Consider the following 9893-nt stretch of genomic DNA (forward strand, 5'->3'; position numbering starts at 1 on the left):
AACTTGTCCGCGGAACTCGTCGGTCGGTTGTAACAGCGTTTTCCCGCATGACGTCATTTGCTCTGCTGGCCGCCTTTAGTTACAAAACCTTTCAAAACGATCCTGTCTACGGAGTACTGTATTAACGAACTATAGCTCTCTAAGTATTTGTAACTCTCATATGTGAGATTCTTCTTTACAGTTTTGCTCTCTGTAACCCCTGAAATTTCGCCGCATCCCTCTTTGCCCACTCTCTCATTACCTTTCTCATAATCTTGCCGCTCGGTAACTTTGGGACCTCGTCAATGAGCTCAACTCCTCCAGTTAGCCACTTATGCTTTGCAACTCGTGGCTTTATCCATTCCTGGATTTGCTCTCCGGTCAGTGGGTTTGGGCGTTGTTTCACGGCATCCTTGAGCACAACATATGCTCGAGGGAATTCCTCATCGTTCCTAGTGACATAGACAGAGGAAAGTTTTAAGTAAGTAATTGCATCACAAAGGGGTAGATAAATGGAAGAGGGGACCCACATCTTCATACCAACGACAGCGGCGTCGGCAATGTCATCATTTTCGAGCAACGCCGCTTCGAGTTCTGCAGGGGCCACTTGGAGTGCATTTACCTTGATAAGCTCCTGTCTTCCAGTATTAACCTACTGATAGCAATGGGGTAAAGAAGAGCAACATTACTTACCTTCTTTCTATCAACAATCCAAAACCAGTCACCGCGGCAGACCGCGATATCACCGGTTCGAAGCCATCCATCCGACAACATGGTCTCTCTCGTAGCCTCCTCATTCTTCCAGTACTTCATGGAAACATTGGGGGACCGTATGTACATTTCACCGGGTTCGCCTTCTGGCACTTCATTCCCATCGTCATCTAGCAGTTTACACTCACAATTCGGATCAAGGACCCCGGCACTTCCTGTTCTATCCCACTTGTTAGGATTAGAGCATTCAAAACAACGAAATAATACCACTAAGAAGGCGCATACTTATCCTCGACACCACCTGGAACATGAATTGCACCCGTCGTCACTTCGGTCATTCCCCAACCCTGCTTGATACTAACCCCATACTTTTCTGCAACCTCATTCTGAAGCTCTCGTGATAACGGAGCCGCCCCGCATGAAATTTCGAGTACACTGCTCAAGTCATATTTGGCCGTTTCTGGCCGTTTGCTCAGCATAACCATAATTGGAGGCACCACGTGCAGGTAAGTAATTTTATAATCCTGTATAGCGCGGAGATAGTCTTCGAAGACGAACTTTTTCATCACGTATATAGGAACTTGGTTGCGTACAGCATGAAGTATTGTCATCATCTGCCCGTACACATGGTACAGCGGCAAAAAACCAATCCAGCGATGCTGCGGAGGGCCCTCGGGACCATATTGAACCAACGCATTGCGAATGTAATTTGACTGCAGAATGTTGGCGATCAAATTTCGGTGGCTGACGCAGACACCTTTAGGTAAACCAGTGGTACCAGACGAGTAGTTGATTGTCGCAATCGTGTTTGCAGCTTCATTTTCACTTAATTCTGGCCATTGGTAGTCACGGGAGGCCTCGAGGTTCGCTAACAATTCTCGCCAGTCCCGAACGCCGTCCCGCATAGGGACTTCTGTTTCCGAAAACTGAAACATACGGTCGGTTGGAATCCCAGCCTGCCTTGCTGCTGCTACAGCTGTGTCAAGGAGAGAGGGATGGACAAGGATAACCTTGGCCTCGGTGTTATTCATTTGATATACGACCTCTATTACCGTATGTCAGTCAAGAGATATAGACAAAGACTTTTGGGTGGTCCTCGTCAAGCTCCACATAGCTTTCGGGCAACTCACCATTAACGCTATAGCCAGGATTTATTCCGCTGAAGATCCGTCCTGACCCAACGATACCCAAATACGCAACTGGGACAAAAATTTGATTCGGAGTGAAAATGAGGACTACTTCGCCCTTCTTAACTACCTGTTGACCAGAGGCCTGGTCCTTGAAATTCTCAAGGCCAGAACACAAACGCTTCACCCAATCCAATGCAGCAGCTGTTGTCAGCTGAAGGGTCGGATCTGCAGAATCGATCCAGATAGGCTTTGTGGCGGAACGCAGGGGTGAACCTGGGGGAAATAGAAAAGAGAGAACATTGGAGGATGGGATCGGAATCGGAGCAAATGGGGACTTTTTCACCATCTTCGCTGTTGTCCAACTGCTGTTGTTGCGGCTCTATAGTAGTTATCGCGCCTTGGGTATAGTTGAGTGCTTGGTTCCGGGTGAAATGATCACATTAAAAGTGACCGTGGTGCTCAACAAAACCTAACTTATTCTTGAAATGGTCCAGTATGGGAAATCGAAAAGAGAGGGGAAGCATCGGAAACGAAAGACTAATGCAACCAGTATATAACTGTTCATACATAGTCGCCGTCCCAGTTCATTCCGAGGAAAGCCTCGGTACTGCCAAGATAATCTTGAGAGATTGATCTGAGGGCATCCATAAGCCTGCGGAGTAGTTACCCCGTACTCCGGACATAGTAAGCTAATAACAAGGAGTTTTTGGTGAGCTAGTTAGTTGCTAGTAGTATCGACGACGTGGGAACCAAGAATGTCGAATCTCCACGGCTCATGATCCGGGCCGAGTTCAACAGCAGCAATCCACAAGGTGAACTAGTTAACTAGGCCAGAAGATTGCCGCGTTAGTGTGCTAGCTTGCCTCCGCCGCCTCAGCGACGAAGACCGCCGTTATGTCTCCCTGGGACACTTGACAGCCGACCTGGATGGCGAACTATTCTCGCCTCCTTTCATAATGTTGAAGAGCAGCTCTTGGAAACTGTTTTTCGCGGGTGCCAAACTTAAGCCAAAATCATTTGGGGGGGAAAAAACAGATGAGGTGCGTGTTCCAACCAAGGGAGCAGTTAAAGAGGGGATGTCCTAACTCATCACAATGTGATACATTTGCTTCTTTGATTGACAGGTCATTGCTTTCGGGCGGAGCGTTTCATGTTTACTTATCCAAAAACAGCCTAACTAGTTATTTGAGTAAGAAATTTGTTAGGGAACAAGTTCTTAAGAGTATGCGAAAAACAGTGATAACCACAACAGTGCCGATGTCCTTTGGTAACTAACTATGGAATGTTCTCCTTTTTCCTTTGTGGCTTGATCCACTGTTTAGGATTTCCAACTTTCCGCCACCTTTGGGATTGCTGTGCCTTCGATGCTTCACTGCATCCTAGCCTTTCTTATCCAGCTTGGAGACGCAGGCAAGAATATCAAGCCGCAAAATCTGGTTCTGGGAAGCATTGACAGCTGCTTATGAACACTTATCCTTGTGGTCAAAGGGGTCCACAAAGCTACTGATCGTGATAGTATCGGACGTCCATGCTTTAATAGCATTTTTGACCCTCCCGGCGTCATGTGCCTTTTTGAAAACCCCCGTCACCATCAGAAATGACGCCACCCACCAGCAGAGAGAGACAGAGAGAAAATGGAATTAATTTCACAGTGCTAAACCATTGCAGCTTCGAACAAAGCCTCCTTCTAATTCTTGCTTGGAATTGGACTGAGCATCTATGAACTGATAATTTTTCTTTAGCAAGGATAGATTATATCACAAGGACCGCGGACTGTCGATCCTGAATTTCCAATAGGCGCTCAATTTCAGCGTATGATGCCATGTATAGAATTATGCCACCGCTTCCGGGTGTCTCCATTGTTAAGCCACAGTGTAGAGGACATACATACCTAGCAACTGGTCTGGAGTTTCTACAGCATTGATGCGTCCTTTGCACATTCACAAGGCGCGAAATCGAAGGTTCAACTCTTCTATGTAAGTTGGAATGGGTGAAAGTTTCTATCAATGTAGAGCCTCTTTTAAGAGCAATTGCATGTGAATAGTCCTGCACGCACAGAGACAGTCCATAAAGAACTTATACAGGAAGCTAGCCTTGCCACAATTTCCTCAGGAGCTGCCAATCAGTTTTGAACCAGGAAAATGCAAAATCGAACGTTTGGATTTAACTAGGATCTAGGCTCTGGCTAAAGTTCCCCAACAAACAGGGCCTATCAGGATATGGACAGGTCTCTGTTGAGATACATAATAACTCTGGAACCACAGGAAAGTGATCTAGTCCTACTCTGAAGATTATCTTTAATTCAATGTCTTTGCTAACAAGGGCAATGTTGGCATGGACAGACCTCATTTATCTAAAAAAAAAAATAAAAGTCCTTCAATTGGGTTTAAAATCCGAGTGAAGCCCAGAGCCACATATAAAGTAGAAACATTGAGACGGTCGTACACATCATTAATAAAAATTCAAATTCAGAGAGAACAAGACGGATAAGAAAGCTTGCTTTGGATCGATGAAAGGCATGGCTTTGTCATGAAGTACAGGGCGTTAACTAAGTCATTATAAGGCTGAATCATTAACAAAGCAAAGATGCATTCAACACAAATGAATTCCGCGGATAGGCCAAGATTCATTAATAACAAAAATAATAAAGAAATCATCCAAGGGAGCGTGCTTGAGTGTGAGTTAAATAGTGTTACCAAATAAAGATAAAAAATAAAATAAGGAAGAGGCTTTAATTTATCTAGAACGCCCGGAGTGCCTTCCACGGCGACGAGGGCGGTAGTCTGAGTAGTTGTCATCCTCCGAAGAACTGTGATCATATTCGCGGTGCCGCGTTGAGCGACGTTTGTCATCAACATCATCCGTTAATCCTAATGCAGCAAGGCCTTTGGCGACATAATCCGTTACACTCTGACTTCTTTTCTTGCGATGGCGACGGGGTTGAACATCTTCGTCGCTAGAATATCCTGAACATGGAGACCGACCACGGGATTCGGAACGATAGTGATCATATGCCTTTTTACCAGCTGCCGCCAAGACACCCGCTGTGGCAAGGTTCTTCATTCCGCTATGATCTTCTGATCTGGAACGTCGGCTATGGCGTCGGTGCGAGCGCGATCTGGAGGACCCGTTCATTAAGTGGTTTGTGGCCAATCCGGCGATAGTGGATTCCAAAATATGACGCTTATTGTGCTTATTTGGGTCACGTTCAATAAGTTTGTCCATTCCACCAGCGCCGATGGCAGCCGTTAGTACTCGTTTTCCCTTCTCTCCCGTCCAGCCGCCGGGTGCTTTCCGTGCACGATAGGCTTCTGCAGCACCTGCAGCCAATGCAGCAGTGATGGCATGTCTGATCTCTTTCGAGGCAGCGTCAGGTGAGGGGGACCTTGAGGAGTTTCTATTCCTCTGCCTATGCTCCCTCCGACGCCGGGGATGATCGTAATCACGGCGGGAGCGGGGGTCAGAATAATCGTAGCTTCGATCCCGAGTTCTCGTTCGATGATGCTGGTTTCCACGAGAGCTTGAGCCTGCCAAGCCGAGTGCGGCCATGGCCTGCTCGCCCAGTGACTTACGCCGACGCGGTTTAGGGGAAGGAGACCGGGACAAGGAGGAGTGAGAATATGAGGGACGTTCTTGGTAATAGTCATCTGCTTCTGGGTCAGTCGAAAATCTTGCAGTGGAAGCGATGGGGCAGGGAAACACGGAGCAGAAGCAATCTGGGCGAGAAGAAGTGAGTTAAATCTCTTACCTCGATGCTTATGCTTCCGGCCTCCTCGATGTTCCTGATTGTGTGTCGAACGATATCCATCACGACGACTCCGCCTTGAAGCAGAGGAAGGCCTCGCAGCGTCTGTATGACGACGCTGGGGATGCGTTTTATAGACAAGATCGTCAGGATCATTTGATGCGGTATATGGTTCCAGGGGATATGCTGGCCCCGGGGCATGGTTGTATGGGTGGTCTCGGTAATAATACGAAGCTGCCATGCTGAGGGAAATGTAAGCGGACAGACTCCAAGAGATACCAAGCGAAGACCCGCAACAAAATCGAGAATGGTTGAAGAATAGCAGGAAGAACAGCGCGTTTGCTGTATTAAATTTTTCAGATAGTAGAAGTGTATACAGAATATATTTGAAAAGCGGATGAATGATATGGAAGTCGAGCGAAAGCCTCGAGTGTGAGGTTGAAATGTCTCGGTGTGAATGCAGGCGGCGCGGATGACGCAAAAGTCGGGTGAGACCTGCGAGTGGGGCCAGGCCGGGCTTGGCAGGCTGATCGACTTGCCGCACGTGTGTCGTCTATCTTTCTCATCCAAGTTCCGATCTAGTTAGATTGTCTTTGGTTTGTTTACCTGCTGCAACGAGCAGAAACACCCTTCAGGGGTCCCGTTTTGAGATTTGTTTTAAAGTGACCTTTTCCTCGGCATGTCCCATGGATCATCACTGAGGTTCCCACGGCTTGCCCTGGGCAGCTCTCCATAACTTTATTCCCCACATGCCCCGGAGCCTAATCCAACCCCAAAAGGCATCGTCAACGCCGGATCGTATTCCATAGTAAATTGTATATACGGAGTATATCCATATGCAAATCCAAAACTGCAAAACTGACATCATTTCCCTCTCTTGGAGGCCATCACAAATGCATATATCACGGATGCTACTGAAACATAAAAGGCATGAATATTAGCTTGGGTTTGGCGAGATTTGCCGCATTGATTCGAATTCCTTAAGAGGCGAGGCAGTTCATTTATCAAGGCTCTCTTTGCCGCATACTCCTTTCTTCGTAGCGCTGGCCATCGCTTATGCTCAAAAGTTTGGCGGTGCATGACGAGAATGGTTGACTTGCCCGCTCGACCAGCTACTGGGCCGGCTTACTGTCGAGCTTAGCGCAGATTCAACATCTTCCTGCGAATGCGCACATGGCTCTATTCTCACAGGGCTATCGTTTGACCAACCACCCTCAGGCCAGATACTGCTCAGATTGGGCGGACTGTTCTCTCTGTCTAGCGTGCGATGGGTTCGTTGGTGCTGCTTCATATTATCTTTTCGGGTAAAGGCCTTATTGCAGATGGGGCAGTGGACGCTTTTTTCCCCGGTATGCGTCTTTCCATGTCGAGCAGCGTGGCCAGAAGTCGTAAAGGTCGCAGGGCACGAATGTGATGCCGCATACGGACAAGGGTATTTGTTCTTCTTACTTGGCTTTTGCGCTCTCATGTCACCAGGTCCATTAAGCAGAGTTTGGGTGCAGGGAGGATGAGTTGGAAATTGAACAGGCGACGCCGTCGGGCCTCCGTGAGGAAACGAGTACCCTAACATCGCCGGCGGGTGTGCTAAGGATTGTATTCGGGTCGAATCATCTTCCAGGTGTATTGAACCGGGTCGCGAATGTTGCATTTCATCAGCAGCGAGCGAGCCCAGGGATCTAGGTGAACTGCGCGGGACGGCGAATGATGGGTTATCGTCATTGTTCAGTATTGAAACTCTTCTGCATTTGCCGTAGTCCATAGTGTCTCTCCTCGGCGAAAGGTTAATGCATACAAAGTCGTATCCTAGACAATATATATCACTATCACATAACTAGACACCTCGGGCCGTTGAATCCTGGAAGTAACTTGGGGTTAGCATGTAGAAGGAAGGAGGGGCAAGAAAGGAGGGTGTACCCTCAGCTTTGCAGGGTGTCTTGAATCTAAATGGCTTGTTTCAAGACTAAAGGATATAAGAAAAGGGAAGCACAGCATCCACTGTGGAAGTTCCGTCAGTCAAATTGATGGGTGTGACTCTGCCACCAGGAGGTTTATAGCAAAGATATAGAACACAGAGAACGAGCTCGACCTGGACCGCTGGACTACCGCTAGAACAAACAATCGTTGATAGAGACGGAACCAAACTAATGCGCAACCTTTAAATGGATAGAGACGAAGTCGACGTTTGGCATACGTCGATCGAGGGACCATCGGTGCTCAATCAAGCAACTGTCCCTAAACCACACCAATTAGAAAAACAAGGCGCAAGAGGAGGCCCTCCCATCCCAAAGGAACAGGGGAAACTAAAATTAGGGTCTGCCTCTGAGCCAAATACAAGGGTGGCGGGGAAAGGTCGATAGTGAACGGCAACCTTTCCGACAACTACTGACGCCGAAGAAATCTTTTTGTGAAAAGAATAGAAAAATAAATAAAGCGAGGCCAGCGATGGCCATCAAGGGACCAACTTTCGGTCAAGTCAAGCTGTTATCCAGAAACTCAAAGTTGCCGCATGGAAGAAAGAAAACGAGCCCAGTCACTAAAAAGAGACCTTGTTGGGAAACTTATGTGACAGGATTATGAAACGAATACAACAAGAGAAGAAGCCCCAGAGCAGCCCTTTTTCGGGTGCAGTCAGGGCTGAATTATGAGGGGAGGGGATAGCAGGGCTTGTATCGGGAAGAATGTGAGAAATAAGATCCAAGGGGGGCGTATGCGGAATCCGATTCGTAGCCCAAGGGAAATAGAAAAAAAAAAAACGCAGAGCCCTCAAAAGCCAACAGACTGGCCCCAAACGGACGGCCATAATTCGATAATTCGAGCTAACATGAGCAGGCTAGCCGAATGACTATTATTGCTGGTCAATTCCCACCCTTGAAATGGTCACATGTAGTCCACTTCCACTTATACATGTCCTGAAAATCATTAACGATTGGGGACAAATTAACAAATGGGCGATAAAAAAACGCCCATAGTAATAGTTATTGTGGCCCTCGGACCGGCGGTCCCCCAGTTGCCCAGGGCAAAATACGGGCGGGGCGCTGTCGCAACACCTTATTCATTGCTATATACAGTGGTAACAGAGCCCGAAGGAATTGAAGATAACTAGATAGCTGTGGCATCAAGTCATCCTTGCGAAGAAAAAAAAAATTTTTTTAAAAAAAAATAAAAATAAAAATAAAAAAAAGAAAAGTCAAGAAAAGAAGAGGGATGATGCAGCGATTGTTCCCGGATATGGTTGGCCATGGGAAACAAACAAGCCACCCGGAAAGCAATGCGATTCACCGCACGGGCTCGGGCCTGCTCTGCATTCTATCGGCCTTCTTCGCTGTTCAATATCTTGCGTTGGATTGGCAAGAGCCATAATGATGGAGGATAACTGGAAAGTTTGGACTTTCCAATCCCACCAACTCCATGACTACAGAGTACTGAGTAGTCGTTAAGAACTTCAACTGTGGGGGAGCCCAGCTGGATTGCAAGTCTGATCCTAACTTTGGCCAGGAATTTCGTCCAGAGGTTCGACGTTCAAAAGAAAGGGGGATCCCACCCAACCAAGTTGCCCTGGTAGATGTTGACATAAAGTTGGGATGATCCTGTTGGCTAAGACTTGCCCATGCAAAAAAGCTGGGCCACGAACTACGGAGTAGTTAAATCACACTCAGGCGCTTCTGCCAGCGGCCGGCGAGTTCGACTCGAGTTCCAGAAAACTGATCATCACTAACATCTCACCAGGTTCTCTCCTGGTTTTACTTCTGCACACATGTGTAATTCCAAAGGCGTTGTCGCAGTTCGTTGACTTTCAAAATGCCTGCTCGTAACCAAATCGCCCTCGCCGGTGCGCAGGGAGAGTTTGGTCCACAGCCAAGATCTCGTTACATCAGTTAGCTAATGCAATTACGGAGTCCACACTGAAGTCCTGCATGAGGTGGGTTACCGCCCCGTGTTCCACTGTCAGCTCCTCGAAGATCTCCGCAAACGTGGCTGCTTCGTTGCATACGACACAAGAGTCAAGAAGTTCGCAACTGACGCCATCGTACCGAACTTAGTTAACTACCCATCTCACCGGATGGAGCTAACGAGCGACTGCAGATAAGCATGACTCAGGGCTGATGAAAGGCAGACCAAACATTTAAAGCATTCAAACCACCCGCTCGTTATCCGTTGAGTCCCTACTTGCTGGGTGTGAAAATTGTCATTCGTATCCCGGATAAATGCTAGCCATTCTCGGACCCAAATCAATCTCTGCCATCTCTTTCCTCCTGCTCGCGAGATTGTCTCGCATCAAGACCGATGTATGTAGTACTCTGCTAGAACTCAACGAGTCAGGATTAGTA

At 47.5% G+C, this 9893-nt stretch overlaps 3 protein-coding genes across 3 annotated transcripts; all 3 read right to left on the bottom strand.

Moving 5' to 3' along the window:
- Positions 1 to 134: 134 nt before the first annotated feature.
- Positions 135 to 2423, bottom strand: D8B26_007354 (uncharacterized protein). The gene is made up of 5 exons (XM_003072167.2): positions 1821 to 2423; positions 976 to 1735; positions 673 to 910; positions 510 to 613; positions 135 to 431 (listed from the first exon to the last, which is right to left on the bottom strand). The coding sequence occupies exons 1-5, from the start codon at positions 2164 to 2166 to the stop codon at positions 176 to 178; spliced, it is 1704 nt and encodes a 567-aa protein (XP_003072213.1). The 5' UTR covers positions 2167 to 2423; the 3' UTR covers positions 135 to 175.
- A 2133-nt stretch (positions 2424 to 4556) lies between these two features.
- Positions 4557 to 5923, bottom strand: D8B26_007355 (uncharacterized protein; the record flags this gene model as incomplete). The annotated part of the gene is made up of 2 exons (XM_066125515.1): positions 5569 to 5923; positions 4557 to 5467 (listed from the first exon to the last, which is right to left on the bottom strand). Exons 1-2 carry the CDS (start codon positions 5804 to 5806, stop codon positions 4557 to 4559), a joined length of 1149 nt encoding a protein of 382 aa, XP_065981598.1. The 5' UTR covers positions 5807 to 5923.
- Positions 5924 to 6625: 702 nt separating this feature from the next.
- D8B26_007356 (uncharacterized protein) lies at positions 6626 to 7324 on the bottom strand (the record flags this gene model as incomplete). The annotated part of the gene is made up of 1 exon (XM_066125516.1): positions 6626 to 7324. One exon carries the CDS (start codon positions 7322 to 7324, stop codon positions 6626 to 6628), a length of 699 nt encoding a protein of 232 aa, XP_065981599.1.
- Between the last annotated feature and the right edge of the window lie 2569 nt (positions 7325 to 9893).

The sequence above is a fragment of the Coccidioides posadasii genome, chromosome 4, assembly GCF_018416015.2.
Source record: "Coccidioides posadasii str. Silveira chromosome 4, complete sequence".
Lineage (NCBI taxonomy): Eukaryota > Fungi > Ascomycota > Eurotiomycetes > Onygenales > Onygenaceae > Coccidioides > Coccidioides posadasii.